This window comes from Myxine glutinosa, chromosome 1 (assembly GCF_964187855.1).
Source record: "Myxine glutinosa chromosome 1, kmMyxGlut1.1, whole genome shotgun sequence".
In the NCBI taxonomy this organism is placed as follows: Eukaryota; Metazoa; Chordata; class Myxini; order Myxiniformes; family Myxinidae; genus Myxine; species Myxine glutinosa.
In genome coordinates this window covers 213,554,285-213,570,186 of record NC_136261.1, presented here as the reverse complement: position 1 = coordinate 213,570,186, position 15,902 = coordinate 213,554,285, and the positions used below count along the sequence as shown (strand labels likewise).

General features: G+C 51.3%; 1 protein-coding gene across 2 annotated transcripts in view; it reads left to right on the top strand.

Moving 5' to 3' along the window:
* The window catches only part of LOC137416793 (deleted in lung and esophageal cancer protein 1), a 118,957-nt gene extending 103,687 nt beyond the window's left edge, over positions 1–15,270 (top strand). For both annotated transcript variants that reach the window (XM_068102421.2, XM_078783322.1), the window contains 3 exons: positions 9,985–10,095; positions 11,975–12,097; positions 14,361–15,270. In XM_068102421.2, the coding sequence (XP_067958522.2) occupies positions 9,985–10,095; positions 11,975–12,097; positions 14,361–14,456 (330 nt within the window). In that variant the 3' untranslated portion in view covers positions 14,457–15,270. The remainder of the gene's footprint in view (positions 1–9,984; positions 10,096–11,974; positions 12,098–14,360) is intronic.
* Positions 15,271–15,902: the final 632 nt, after the last annotated feature.

Below are 15,902 nucleotides of genomic sequence, written 5' to 3'. Positions count from 1 at the left end.
GACAGTTACTGGGGAAAAGTGTTGGCTTTAAAAGGCTGTACGGGAAACTGTAAATTCCCCCAAGTGAGACAAATGATAAGGATTGTCCTTGCACTGTCTCACGGAAACAGTGACGTGGAACGCGCGTTCTCAATCAGTGGGAAAAGTGTCACCAAGGAGAGAGTTAGTCTGAGCGAGGCATCAATCAATGGTCTCCGTGCAACAATGGATGGCATGAGATTGTATGGTGACCGGCCCGAAATGGTCCCAGTCACAAAGGGACTCCTCTCGTTAGGACGTTCTGCTCACATGCACTATATGCAGAGACTTGAAGAAGAACGAAAAGCCAAGGAAGATGAACAGAAAGCCAGGGAGAAAACCAGGCAAGAGAAAGAAGAAAGAGAGAGAACAGCTAAGATTGCTGTAGAGAAGGCAGCGGAGCTGTCTCGTAAGAGCGAGGACTTGAAGAAAACAGAGAAATCTCTGGCAGCAAAAGAGTCATCTCAGCAGATGTCACTGACTGTTAGCAACAGTCTGCTTGATCAAGCAAATAAAAAGCTTAAGGTGGCGCTTAAGAAAGGTGACACGACTGAAATTGCAGTAGCTCAGGCCATGCTTGAGTCTGCTCAGAAAAAGATTCAAGAGACACAGACTCGTATGGTGGAAACCAGGGAGGCGCAGAGAAAAGTGGAGAAGAAAAAGCAGACTTTGATAGAGTCCATGGTGGCTGCCAAAAAGAAGAAGTCATAGTTTTTGTTGTCGATGTTAAGACGGGTGGGCCCAAGTTCATTGGGGGTGTGTCCATGCCCATACATGTACATGTATTTGCATAAATCTTGCAGCAATAAAGCTACCGATGTTGTTCCAATGCTGAAATCTGTGCTATTACTTCCTAGTTTTTTCCTATTAAACTCCTATTTTTTGTGATCAGAATTCCTATTTTTCCTATTATTTTGTCAATCAAAGTGGCTGGGACCCCTGCCTTGGGGGTAATGTACTGTGGGGGCCAGGCCGGTTCGGCCCCGCGCTGACCCCGCAAGGGGCGACGCACGGGGTCCGGCAGGCGGGCAACGACTCACATACGAGGTGGTCCCACAAGGTCCCACAAGGTCCCACTCACGCCGTATGACGGTGGGTAAGGGTGGCATCCCTGCCACCCTTCCCATGATTCGGGGGCAAAGGAGCACTAGATTATGGGGTGTATGGCAGTGGAAACTAGCCCGGGTGGGTTAGGATATTGTGTGTAGGGATCTAGCGAAGATGACATTAGGTAACGTTAAGGTTAGTTAGTGACAAGGATACCTGTAGTGGGGACGCAGGTAGAGTAGAGTGGATGATAATGACGAGGGAGTGCAATAGTTTAAAGGGACGACTGGGAAGCGCAAGTTTCAGAGGGGAGTAGTTAGATGAGATGATGCTGTGTGAGAACTGGACAGGTGTGTGGAGCAGTGTATGAGTAGTGAGTGTTGTGGATCAGCGCAAATGCGCTTGGGGGAGAGAAGGGTGCAGGCGGCACCAAGTATGAGAGCACAGGTGTGCAAGTACAGGTGTGTGGAATACATGGAGTATTGGAATGAGTGGTGTGGAGAGAGTTGGAGTAAGTGGTACGGAGTGGTGTGCATGGTGCGAAGGTGTGGATGGGGGAAGAGTGGACCCCTTTCACGAGTACCCGGGGCGGGTAGTGTAAGTGTTAGGTAGAGGGTATAGGTAAATTGTGGTTGGATATTGGCATCTGTGGTGCGGGTGGAAGAATGGTATTTGGATGGGTGCATCAGTGTGGTGGAAATGGCTGGGTGTGTAGCCTGTTAGTGTGTGTAGTTGGTTTGGGCACTCCACCACTGTGAGGATGTCGGCCAGGTGAGGCCGCAGGTGGGCTCTGGGAGCCGGTAGTTGTGGATGGGGCCCGAGGATCTGGAGGACGGACCCGGGTAGCCCAGTGCCAGAGGGCACCGAGTGGGGTGACAGAGCCAGGAGGGGCCTTCCCAAATTAGATAGGTTAGGTAAGGAGCAGGTAAGCTCCGGTGGCAACTACAGTGGTGGAGGTGTGCAGGTGGGTAGACCTGCTGGGAGAGCTACACGTCACAGCCCAGAAATTGTGCGAGGGCACCGGGAGATGAATCGGGGGAGTGAGACCCCAAATTGAGAAGCACCACAGTTTGGGCAATGGGAATTGGTTTTTAGAACCCATAGAGTAAGTTGGCCAATGGATTGGCAGGGAAAGACCCCGGGTAGTGTAAAGTGTGTTAATGTTATTTAGGAAATAGTTAGGATTGATGAACCTGTCGCACCATACGCAGCCACTTACCTGAGGTGATGATGATGATGATGACTCCACACCTGTGTTCCTTTGTTCTGTGTTGCAGGAAAGGAGAATTGCTGTGTGGATTTGTGAGACGCATCACGACGTGGATGAGACATTGGGGTGATTCCATCTCTCCCTCCTTAGGAGGGACTGATGATGAATTGGAGATGGCAAATTTTGATGAGAGTTGGAAATGGCAAATTTGATTGGTTAGGAGGGAGAGAAGACGAATTTGGTTTATGGGAGGAACGGGGAAGACAGTAGGGACGTTTGTTGATGTGTAAAGTAGATGTTTATGGGTAGTGTTGTGTTTTGTGGATACAGTAAGGGGTAAGGGAGGGGCAATGTAGGTTACCTGGTGGGGGGGGGGGGGGGCGTACGGTAGGAACGTACCTGTCTCACCTGGTTCCCATGTGCCCCCAGTGTGCATTACCTTACATTGCGTGCACTTTTGCGCCCTTACCACCTTACTCACTTGTCTTCTTTTGTCTCCCACCTCCGAGGATCTGGCTTTGGGGCAGAGAGAGAGGAGAGAGAGGTGCTGGCTCCGCAGTTGTGGGCCTGTACTTCCGCTGCTTGCTGCCTGGATCGATACACCATATGTACCACAATTTTTGTGGCCGCCCACAATGTACCGCAGTTCTTTTGCGGTCAAGCACCACCCGTGGATGGACCTCTGGGTCAACGTGGCACCTATGCCATACAGGTGAACCACTTTTAGTTGGCCCCCCTGACGGCCACAATTTAGAAATGGACGCGGTTGGCGCCTTTCTTTCTTTTTAAAGAAGCCAGAAGGCCAAGTGCACTCCATGAAGGCAAGACCAGCGGCAGAACATCGGCCGGCTGCGACACCACCGGTGACTATGAACACTTTATTGGTGCACCGGATGGTGCTGACTGTACATAATGGGGTGGTGCTTTTGGTGCTTGGACGGGGTGCTCTGCACATTATTAAAGGCCGTAGGGCCACAGGGCACTCGTGGGTTGGTGTATCGATGCTGGCATGCGTGCTCTCTCTATGCATAACATCTGCATGTGTTCCTCAAAGAACAGGTCCTGGATCGTAGTGTAAATATCAGTGTAGTCTTGTGTAAATGATGCTCCCTACCTGCTGTATGTTTAGTTTGAGGATGCTTTCCGCGATTCGGTTATCCTGTGGGTGTGTTTCTGTTAGGAGAAGGGTGCAACGTCGCAGGGGGACATATTTACTCATTGGTGAACATCTGTAAAACTGTCGCACTCAGGGTTGAGTTAATAGTAGAGGGAACTACATCTGAGTGCCACACTAACGTAGGTAAAAATTTATCGGGTCGGGACGCCCCGAGATAGAGAAGGGTGCAATGTTGCGGATATGGGATTTGCATCCATCCATATCCGCTTGTAAATATTCCCCTATTTCCTCAATACTTCCCAACTATCCCCAATCCCCCATTCCCTAGTCCCATTTTCTGTAAACAACACTCTGTAGATCCGACCTCCCCCTATTTCCCCCATTAAATGTCGCATCCAGGTCCACCGCATCTCACGTAGACAACTATAGGACATCTTGCTAGTTATTCTTAGTCTATGTCAGTTAAGGATTCGTTTCCATTAATTCTGACTCTTCGTTGCACCAGAATGTGATTGTATGGCACCGTTAGGAAGTTTAGGACCTCCCAATACCTCCCCGCAGCTCTTCCTCATGGTTCAGCAACAACAACAACAACAACGGCGGCGGCGGCGCGGGGAGTGCGCGTCCTCACTCCGGCTTGGTTGGTAGGGGGTGTTGGGAGGGCACCAGGCCTTTCCAACGAGCCGCCATCGAACATGTGCTCGACGGGGTTACCAAGTAGGGGCTCGCTGTCAGCTCCTCGTCAAGGGCGGAGCCCGGTAACCCCCGCACCCAATAGAAGCGGCGGACCGGTCCCATCTGGGGCGGAGCCAACCAGCCGAGGGCGTGTGACTCCCCGCTGAGCATGCGCAGGAGGAGGGAGGTGACGTCAGATGCGCGCTGAGCTTGGAGAAAGGAAGACGCCACCTCCGAGCGCTGTGAGGCCTCCCTGCATCTTTTGGACCGCGCTTGATCCTGTCCCCGAGCCAAGGTGCACCTTGTGCTATCAACCGACCTGTCCTTCCCTGCCATCAATCCCTGTGTAAGTCAGCCTTGTTCCGTTTGTCTGTGGTCTGTCTGGGATAGATAAGATTGTATCTAAGTGCCTATCTCTTCTGTGTCTTTTACCTCACTCTACCTTGTAATCTACCCCTTTTCTCCACCACTAATTATATCCTCCTCCGGAGATCTTGAGAACTGTACCCCTTGCGTCGTTTCATTTATCCCAGTCGTTGTGTCCTTTCCATCATTGATTTAGCGTAGCGCGATTTGGCCAACGTTCGAGTGGAATCGGGTGAGTGGGGGAAGAATCGGGGGAACTGTTAGGTCGCGGTGGACCATCCGCTCGGCCCATCATAACATCTAAACCGTGATCCGTAACACTATAATAGTTGTATTTCCTCATTACTAACAGCAAAGATTATTGTTAATGTTTTACTGTAGGAGCTGGGCTCCAACGTAAATCGGAAGAATGGACGCGACAAAAAGCTGGAATTCGTCCGAGTTTCTTTATTGTGTCAAATCAACTCGGGTACTCTGAAAAGCCCGTTTATCGGGCAGCAATATATATACACATTATCCCGGAGCGTTTGCCCGGGAAAGGCGAGACCGGGCGTGCCCGGGCGTCCTGGGCGAAACCTGGAAAGGCGAGTCTGGACATGCCCGGGCGACCTGGACGAGGCCTGGCAAGTCGAGAGCGGGCATGCCCGGGCGTCCTGGACGAGCCCTGGAAAGGCGAGGCTGGGCGTGCCCGGGCGTCCTGGGCGAACCCTGGAAAGGCGAGTCTGGACATGCCCGGGCGTCCTGGACGAGGCCTGGCAAGTCGAGAGCGGGCATGCCCGGGCATCCTGGGCGAGCCCTGGAAAGGCGAGACCGGGCGTGCCCGGGCGTCCTGGGCGAGCCCGGCATGGTGATCGCTCCGCGTCCTCGGTAGGTGCAAGGCGATTGTGTATACCCAGCGGTAGCCGCTACACACGTCCCCCCAGAATCGACTTGCACCGGCAGGGTCAATTTAAGGGGGGGTCCTGATGACCCGGCCGAAGCAACCCCTGGCGGGTCGTGGGAGGGGGGTCCGTTGTGGTGGTGGGTGGTCGAGTGGGGGGCACCGTGGATGGGGGGCGACCTCGCCGTGGTGGAAGGGCCAACCGTGGCGGTTGGTCGATGTCCAGGTGCGCCGGCTTGAGGCGGTCCACCGCAATCCGGTCCGACCTGCCGCCGATGTCGATGACGAACGACTTGTCGTCCTGTCGCAGGACCTGGAAGGGCCCGTCGTACGGCGGCCGTAGTGGCCCCCGATGTGCGTCATGACGCACAAAAACGTACTCCGCTGTGCGAAGCGCTGGGGGAACGTAGGACTGGGGGTCACCGTGGTGGGACGTTGGCACAGGGGCAAACCGTCGGGCGGTCTCCTGGAGGTCCGAGCGCTGGTGAGCTGCGGACCAGGGACTGGTAGCGTCGGGCACGAATTTGCCTGGGACGCGTAGCGCCTGGCCATAGACAAGCTCGGCGGTGGACGCCCGGAGGTCCTCCTTGGGGGCCGTGCGGAGGCCCAAAAGGACCCACGGCAGCCGGTCGGCCCAACCGCCATCCTGAAGGCTGGCCATGAGCGCGGCCTTCATGGAGCGGTGGAACCGCTCGCACAACCCGTTGGCTTGGGGGTGGTAGGCCGTGGTACGGTGGAGCTTGACCCCCAGGTTGCGGGCGACCGCGCCCCACAGCTCGGAGGTGAACTGCGGTCCGCGGTCCGATGAGATGTCCGCCGGTGCGCCGAAGCGGGCGACCCAGGTGGCGATGAAAGCCTGCGCCACGTTGGCGGTGGTGGTGGAGACGAGGGGAACAGCCTCCGGCCACCTGGTGGTCCTGTCCACCATGGTGAGCAGGTGTGTGATACCCCGTGATGGGGGGAGGGGGCCCACCAGGTCCACGTTGACGTGGTAGAAACGTCGTTCGGGCACGGTGAAAGGTGCCAGCGGGGCCTGGGTGTGTCGGTGGACCTTGGCCTGTTGGCAGGCTGTGCAGGTGCTGGTCCAATCGCGGACGTCCCGTCGAAGGCCGTGCCAGACGAATCGCGCCGACACCAGCTTCTGGGAAGCTTTCCGGCCCGGGTGGGAAAGGCCGTGGAGGGAGCGAAGATGCGGCGTTGCCAGGTAACGGGCACGATGGGGCGAGGCTGGCCTTGGGGGACGTCGCAGAGCAGGACAGTGTCCGCGAAGGGGATGTCGGCCAGGTGGAGGCCCGTGTCTGCCGCCCGGAGGGCTTGCACCGTGGTGTCGGTGGTTTGGTCCGCCGCCATAAGCGCGAAGTCCACGCCGAGGTGGACCGCGTTCGCCCTGGCCCGAGAAAGACAGTCGGCCATGGCGTTGTCTTTGCCGGCAACGTGCCGGATGTCCGTGGTAAACTCCGACACGGCGGAGAGGTGGCGCTGTTGGCGGGCCGACCACGGCTCCGTGACCTTGGCCATTGCGTAAACCAACGGCTTGTGGTCGACAAACGCCGTGAAGGGTCGGCCCTCCAGGAGGTGGCGGAAATGGCGATCGGCCAGGTGTCGACCGAGGAGCTCACGGTCAAACGTGCTATATTTGAGCTCGTTCGGCCGGAGTTGTCGGCTGAAAAAAGTGAGTAGCTGCCAAACCCCGTTCACCCATTGCTCATGTACGGCGCCCACCGCGTAGTCGGAGGCATCGGTGGTGAGGGCGATGGGAGCGTTGAGCACCGGGTGAGCGAGCAGTGTTGCGTTGGCGAGGGCCCGCTTTGAGTTTTTGAAGGCCGCATCCATTGCTGCGGAGCAGACGACGTCGTGCTTGGCCGGCTTGCCCCGGAGGGCTTCGTAGAGGGGCCGCATGAGTTGAGCAGCGCGGGGCACGAAGCGGTGATAGAAATTCACCATTCCCAGGAATTCCTGCAGGGCCTTTATGGAGCGGGGACGCGGAAACGTGGTGATGGCCTCGACCTTGGTTGGCAGCGGCACGGCCCCGTTCTTGGTGATGTGGTGGCCCAAAAAATCAACGGCCGTCGTGCCGAAGTGGCATTTGGCCGGGTTGACGATGAGGCCGTGCTCGCTGAGGTGCCCGAACAGTGTTCGGAGATGGAGGAGGTGCTCGGCCCGGGACGTGCTGGCGACGAGGATGTCGTCCAGGTAAACGAAGAGGAACGGCAGGTCGCGCAGCACGCCGTCCATCAAGCGCTGGAACGCCTGAGCCGTGTTTTTGAGGCCAAACGGCATTCGCAGGAATTCGAATAAGCCGAACGGCGGGATGATGACCGTTTTTGGAACGTCGGCCGCCCTGACAGGTACCTGGTGGTATCCCCGTATTAAATCGATCTTCGAAAAAATGACCCGTCCTGCCAAACGGGCGGAGAAGTCTTGGATGTGCGGGATCGGATACCTGTCGGGGTTGGTAGCGTCGTTAAGGCGGCGGTAGTCGCCACATGGGCGCCAGCCGCCCCCTGGTTTTGGAACGATGTGTAGTGGCGAAGCCCACGCGCTATCGGAGCGCCGCACAATGCCGAGGTGTTCCAAAGCGTCGAACTCGGCTTTGGCCACGGCGAGCTTGGCTGGGTCGAGGTGGCGGGCTCTGGCGTAGACCGGCGGGCCCGTGGTTGGTATGTGGTGCTCGATCCCATGAAGTACTGCGACGGCCGAAAACGTCGGCCGCGTGAGGGCCGGGAACTCCACGATCAGGCGAGCAAACTCGTTCGCCGCCGGGAGGGCGCATGCCAGCTCGGTCGGAGCGGAGCTGCTCAATGTGCATGCCAGGGAGCTGAAGGTCTCGGCGTTGACGAGGCGACGCCGTTTGACATCAACCAGCAGTCCGTGTGCGCAGAGGAAGTCGGCGCCTAGCAGAGCCATGGGCACGCTTGCCGTTACAAAAGTCCAATTAAAGCGTTGGCCGCCGAAGCAGAGGGTGACGTTGCGCGGGCCGAAGGTGCGGATGGCCGATCAGTGGGCCGCAACCAAGGAGGGGCCGCAAACCGCGGACTGCCTGTCCTGATCGTAGGCGGGTATGACGCTCAGTTGGGCGCCGGTGTCACACAGGAAGCGCCGTCCGGACGCTTTGTCCCTGATGAAAAGTAAGTTGCCCGTGTGGCCGGTGCCCATGGCTGGTAATGAACGCCGGCCCGGCCGTTTCCCGGCTTGCCGAAGGTGCACGGGGGTCGGCATGTCCGGGCCTTCTGTCCGAACCTGGCATGATAATAACACCACGCCTGGTCAGGTGGAGGCCCCGGTCGTCGTGCTGGAGGTGGTCGGCGCGGCGTAGCGGCCGCCAATTGCGTCGGCAGTTCGGTCGTCGACCGTGCCGGGTGCTCGGGCGCCATGGGCGTTGCTTCGGACGGCGGTGGGCTCCAGGTCGCTGCTCCAATGCGTTGGCCTGCCGCGGAGATCTTGTCGGCTTCCCTGGCGAGGGCGCGGGGATCCGTGATCGTCGTGCTTACCAGGGCGAGGCGTACCTGGCTAGGCAGCTGACGGAGGAACAGCTCCCGGAACAGGAAAGCCGGAGAGTGCCTGCCGAGCAGCGAAAGCATGTAGTCCATTCGCTCGGACGGGCGCGTGTCGCCGAGCTCGGGCAGGTCGAGCAGGCGCCGTGCGCGTTCCGCTGATGAGAGGGCGAAAGCGTCGAAGAGGAGCTTTTTAATCGCGTCGTATTTGTCAGTGGCTGGCGGGCTCTCGAGGAGGCTCAGGGCGTGGGCCGCGGTGGCTGAGCCGAGTGCTGCTACCACATGGTGGAAGCGGGTGTCGTCGGCTGTGATGCCTCGCAGGGCGAACAGGGAGTCCGCCTGGGCGAACCAAACCGCCGCGTGAGCCTCCCAGAAGGTAGGCAGTTTGAGGGCAACTGCCGTGTCCATGTCGGGTCACCAATGTAGGAGCTGGGCTCCAACGTAAATCGGAAGAATGGACGCGACAAAAAGCTGGAATTCGTCCGAGTTTCTTTATTGTGTCAAATCAACTCAGGTACTCTGAAAAGCCCGTTTATCGGGCAGCAATATATATACACATTATCCCGGAGCGTTTGCCCGGGAAAGGCGAGACCGGGCGTGCCCGGGCGTCCTGGGCGAAACCTGGAAAGGTGAGTCTCGACATGCCTGGGCGTCCTGGACGAGGCCTGGCAAGTCGAGAGCGGGCATGCCCGGGCGTCCTGGACGAGCCCTGGAAAGGCGAGGCTGGGTGTGCCCGGGCGTCCTGGGCGAACCCTGGAAAGGCGAGTCTGGACATGCCCGGGCGTCCTGGACGAGGCCTGGCAAGTCGAGAGCGGGCATGCCCGGGCGTCCTGGGCGAGCCCTGGAAAGGCGAGACCGGGCGTGCCCGGGCGTCCTGGGCGAGCCCGGCATGGTGATCGCTCCGCGTCCTCGGTAGGTGCAAGGCGATTGTGTATACCCAGCGGTAGCCGCTACATTACTTTCTTTTTATACATTCATATTTCAAGATTTTATTGATTTAACCTGCCCCCCCACCCCTTTAATTTGGCCTTTTGTTGATTTAGCTCTATGTTAGCATCTAAGATAAGATATGATTCTGTACTTCAAAGATTTCTTATAAAAAGAGGGTGTTCAGTTCTTGTACAATTATGATGATCTTGATTTTAATTGTACTTCACATGTTGTGTTAAAATGTCAGAGGTTGGAAGACGAGGAGGAGAAGATGGAGGAGGATGTCATCTCCGTTATCATGCAGCCTCGTGAGGGAGTACCAGCTTCCTCCCCTTTTTGTATCGCACCAACGCAACTGGTGAGGAAGAGTATGCATCAAACGGGCCATCTACATATTATGGGCACAAATGAGAGATTTGACCCTCTTCTTCCCATTCTGTTTCACTGGCAGAGTACCCACCATACGGGCGATCTTGTTTCAAGCATGCAACACGTTCTTCTGACACATACCTTTATTTGGGTGGTGTATAAGCAACTGGCAGCTGCTTCAATTGCTCCCGAAAATAAAAATGAAAAACGCGGGTTATGTACTGTACATTAAGCAAAACATGCCCACTACTTGTATTTAAAAACACCTCAATGCACTGAAAAACGTGGGGACAGGAATACTATACTGTAAAGGATGGGACTTGCAATACCCTCTACCAAGTGGAGGCGGTGCTACACAATACACATTTACACAGAAAATATACATTCCCCTCGCCCAAAGACCACCGGCAAAGATAAGAACACCCCTAAACACTAATTGGGGCCATGCTGATCCTATGTAGCAAGTCTGAATGTAATCGGCTCACGACTGTAGGAGGAGGAGCGCGACAAACACACCACTCGGTGAATTATTGTAAGGATTCATCGGTCTTCCTTCTCTTCCCATTTCTCATATTCTATCCCAGCTTCATTTCTACTTTCTTCCTCTTCTTCCCCAACCCCCACACCCTTCTTTTCACTCTTTCCTTTCTCTCCTACTTCTTTTTTTTTTTTTTTTTTTTTCTTTCTTTCTTTTTCAATTTAAACCATACCCCTTCCCGGCCTTGTTTTGTTGAACACATATTTGTAGATGACCCGAAAACTGACACCTATGAGTTCCCTTATGAGGAATTTAATTACATTAGGAGGCCATTAGGCCTAACAAAGCCTCACCTATTGTATTATTGCCAACCCGATTGTTGTTTGTCTGTGCTCTGACCATTTAAATGTTGAGCGTCAAACAAGGAAGCAGTACGTACCATTTTTAGTCTTTCGTATAACTCGGCCAGGGCTCTAACTGCCGACCTGCCAGACTCAAATCAGATGCTCTCACCATTACACTACCGAGGCTGGTTATAGCTAGTACCTCTTGTTTTTTATCTACAAAGTCAAGGCTCATGGAAGAGCTAGAACAGAACAGAAAGAATGTCGTGGAAAGTGGGGAACACACCAACAATGAGGTAGAGGCCTACAACAGAGGGACACGAAGAGGAACAGTAAGCCTGGTGTTGGCTTAGCGGTTAGGGTGCAGGCTTAGGATCCCAGGATCCGGAGCTCAAATCCCGGTCGATCGTTGAATTAACACCAGGGGGTTGACTCGGCCTGTCATCCTTCCGAGGTCGGCAAATTTAGTACCAGCTCACTGGTAATTGGGGCACTGTATCAGTGGCACAGATGCGCTTCCAGAGAAATGATGCAACCAGCAGCCACAGGCTGCATACGAAACAACAACAACCGAGGAACGGTTTCCTTTGCCTTTGGAAGCTGGTCACTCTAAGACAAAAAAGCCTTTGGAAGCTGGTCACTCTAAGGCTTGAAGGAAGCTGGTCACTGGTCACTTTTGGAAGTCACCTTTGTCACCTTTGGAAGCTGGTCACCTTTGGAAGGTCACCTTTGGAAGCTGGTCACTCTAAGGTCACTTCACTTTGCCTTTGGAAGCTGGTCACTCTAAGACAAAAAAGCTGCCACCATCAGAAATGGGAAGTTTCAATTCAATTACATGGTTGTCCATTTTGTTTCATGTCATAGCAAGAACGATTGTCAAAATATTTGATAACCTGAAGAGCAATTTGTGAATTGTTTCAGCAATTTTGCCCTGGCTCCTCACTTTGGAAGTTATATCAGAATCCAGAGATGAAATAATGAGGGATGGGGAAGTGATTATTCTCTGCCCTGCAGTCAGCGACAAAATAACATCAATGTTTTTACAGGTCATTCCTGCAAAGGGTAATGGCACAGTGGACATCACATTCACTCCACCTGACCTGATTGGCAATGAAACTGAGATGGAGTGCGTTGGAATCATCAAAGGGTATATGAGCTTAGATGCCAAGGTATGCATTATTCAGAAAGTTATTTGCATAACCTTTAAATATATGCTTATTGGCTTTCTTCATCCTTATGATGTTTACTTTTTCTCAATCATCTATATAATAATATGCTTTTTTGTCTGTCTGTGTGACATATTCCATTCCACCCATTGGTTGGACAGCTGGCCTGTCTCCACCCACAATATCATCCTGAAAAATAATACGGCCGACATGTTGGTGTTTACTGCGATGCGAAGCCAAAGCCCTCTTTGGAGCTGTCCTACTTACAACATGGGAGCAAAAATAGGACAGAGTTGGGAGGGGGAAGTTGAGGCTTTAGGTAGGTGGGGGGGAGATGTGGACTTTTTCTGTGGGAGGGGGGGGGGGGATTGAGGAGATGTGGTGGTGTTGAGGGAGTTTGAAGGCTTGAAATGGGGAGGGGATTGATGCTTTAGGGTTGGGAAGGTGAGGATTTGGGGTTGATGGAGAGAGAGAAATACAGCAAAGTGGGACAGTTGGGAGGGGAGGTTGTGGCTCGGTGTGGGGGAGGGGTGTGGGGTTCAAGGCTTGGAATATGGAGGGGATTGATGCCCTGTGGCTCCCTGCTAGTAAGTTTATAATAGAGTATCTCATTTTGTGGGCCGTTTGCCTTTAAGATGTCTTTCCTTAGATGTAGTCACCTGTGGAGTCATTCCATCTTAAAATGATGGCCCGGTTCAATGCTGGATGAGGGCAGCGCATCATCCTTTAGATGTGGATAGAAAGCCGCATATCCGGCCTGCATTTATCTTGTGGATGTTAAAGATTCCAAATCGTATCTGCAAAAGTGTAGGTCATTGTTTGGCAATATATTGGCTAAATTTCCTGGCTAAAGATGAAATCATTGTCGTCATCCGTATGCAGCACGTTGCTGTGGGTTTACATCAGTTGTTGTGGGAGCGTGGCAGTGCCGCTGATGAAAAGTTATTTGTTAATTAATTAAAGTTAATTCATTGGTTAGTTAATTAAAGTTAATAAAATTAAGTTTATTCCAAATTCCTCCTCTATCCTGTAGGATCCTGTAGGATAGCGGAGGAATTTGGAATTTGGCCAAGGTGCCAGTGATAGCTCTGTTATACCTAGTGAAGGACACTGTAGGATATTTTTCAGTTCACTAACTACTGGCAGGCAGCATGCCCAGTTTAACGTCATTCCGAGGGACGGCACATGCACTGATGCCTCGCCCAACATTTGAAACAGCAGGATGGCAGTTTATGGGTGAGGTGAGATTCAAACCAAGGATAAGCATCTCAGATGTAATGTTGTAGGTTCTTTTATATTTTTTACTGTCATTATTTGAACATTTTGAATGCCTTTTATATCCGTTTGTCTTAAAGCAAAACTCAACTCAAATCTGCATGGACTTCATCATTTTAATGTGACTTTGCTTGGGTATATTTGTACACCTAACCTCACCACACATGTAATGTGGCCTGTGGTGATCTATGTGCATTTTCCAAGTGCGTTTTAAAATGAATTCCAAAGCTAAGATAAGACCTGAAGCAAAGAGAAAGGATGGAAATTTCATGCAAGGACAAGTTTGTGGAAGGAAACAGGCAGGAAATATTAGTGGGTGTAGATTGTGTCTGTTCATTAAACATTATCTAATGGTATATATAAAAAAAGACCCTGGTGTTGGGCTAGCGGCTAGGGTGCCGGCTTAGGATCCTAGGATCCTGGGTTCGAATCCCGGTCGATCGCTCAACCAACGCCAGGGGGGTTGACTCAGCCTGTCATCCTTCCGAGGTCGTGCAAATTGAGTACCAGTTCACTGGTAATTCCCTGTTTGTCGTAAAAAGGCGACAAAAAGGGTTGGCGGCAGGAAGGGCATCCGGCTGTAAAACATTGCTTCAAAAAGGGGACCAAAAAACAACAACAACCACGGTTCCCGAAAAAGTGTCAACCCCCGCTTTGCGGGGAAAAATGGCCTCTAAAGGTGGTTATTTTTTTTTTAATATATATAAAAATGTTTTTCCTACATTTTTTGCATAATTTATATTTATTTCATGTTCACCGGTTAAGCAAAGTCAGGAAGTTGATGTTTCCATAAACATATTTACTTTCAACAGTTTTATTAAAATGTTTGCTCCTTGTTTTATTGCATGTCCAAGGAAGTATTTCTGAGTGTTGCCCCAGTGGTGATAATTATTGTTGATGTAGAAATAAATCAGTAAGGGTAGTAAATGAATAATGCTGATGATAGTTTGATAGTTGACTGATGATAGTTTTCTTTTCTAATTCCTGCCAGGCTGTGCGCTGTGTACCGGGAATGCTTTTCCGCGTTCAGGGTTACGGGGCCTGTCCGATGCACCTGAATCTGCATGCAACTGTTACATCAGAATAGTGAGCAGTACAAAGGCGATTTGTATTTCCACATCAGTTACTTTTTGTGTTTATTTCAGCTATAAATGGCATTTTTCCATAATTTGACTTCAAATGGAAACGTTTCTTGCTAATTTGCAGCCGTTTTTGCTTCATTTTCGGTTCATAATCTTTGCTCCATCTGTTTGCCCTAATGAATGACTTTCATTTCATGGTCATCATTCCAATAGGAGGAAAATCTCATTTCTTATTTGTCATCGTTAAATCCCGATTTAGTTTAATTTTGAGTAATTGACGGTATATTTAAACAACATATCTTGACCTTTGCTATTGCTTTCTCTATCCATTACATGGAGGATCGCATTGCATTAAATATATTCCTGTTTGTTCAATAAGTAATATTTAATTATTTTTCTTAAAGGCAATTCTGATAATAAAAGTTGCTTTATAAACTACAGTCATTTGATTAAAGCCATCAATTGCAAATCATAGAGACTGAAGTTTTGGCTGCCATCTAAATATGACATATGCAAAATGTTGCTGTATTTTTGACCCACGTTCTCCATACTTCCACTCTATATATATATATTTACATATATATATATTCAGGGCTTGCACATAATCTTAAATACTGTACCTCTTAACCATCCCTCTTTTCCTGCACAACTACGCTTTGGAACAAATGCTCAGCTGATGCAATCTACTTGTATTTAAATGAATCGGTGGTTCAGGAGGGATATAAACAACTTGTGGTGATTAGAGCTTCATTCCAAAAAATTGCCACCCTGCTTGTAACTTTATTTTTAATAAACGGTCAAAGTGACTGCGTAATTACATTTATATATACTGTCTCATTATTTACTGATATGCCTAGTAATTTCAAAGTTTCTTACTTTATAGATCGATCGGTTACATACATGCCTGTCTGCATTTTTAAAATCCATTTTCTCGGCAACCGTTGGCCCAATTGACACGACATTTTACCATAGGAGCACATCCGCATGAAGATGTTTTTATTCCAAATTATGACGTCATAGGTCACGTGGTACATATGCCATCTTGGAAAAGCGTTACTCCTCTATATCTCTGAAACCGCTCAATGAAAAAAATTGAAACATGGCTCATTGTCCAGTACTCCCCATGGGGAATGAGATATGTTAATGATGATGTTATTGATGCCTTTGTTATAACATCATAATTTGAAAAATATAACGCTTCATCCAATCGGTATGAATTTTTTTTCTCTTTGCCCTTCTTGATCCGATTGACATGAAATTTTCACCATATGAGCGCCTCCTATACAATATTTTAATGATAATTACAACGTCATCGGTCACGTGGTACAGGCGCCAGCCATCTTGGAAAAAACAAAAACGTTGCACCTATATATCTCCGAAACCGTTCCATGCAAAAATTGAAACGTGGCTCATTGTAAAGAGCTAAATATTGAGAATAAGTGTTGCTATCA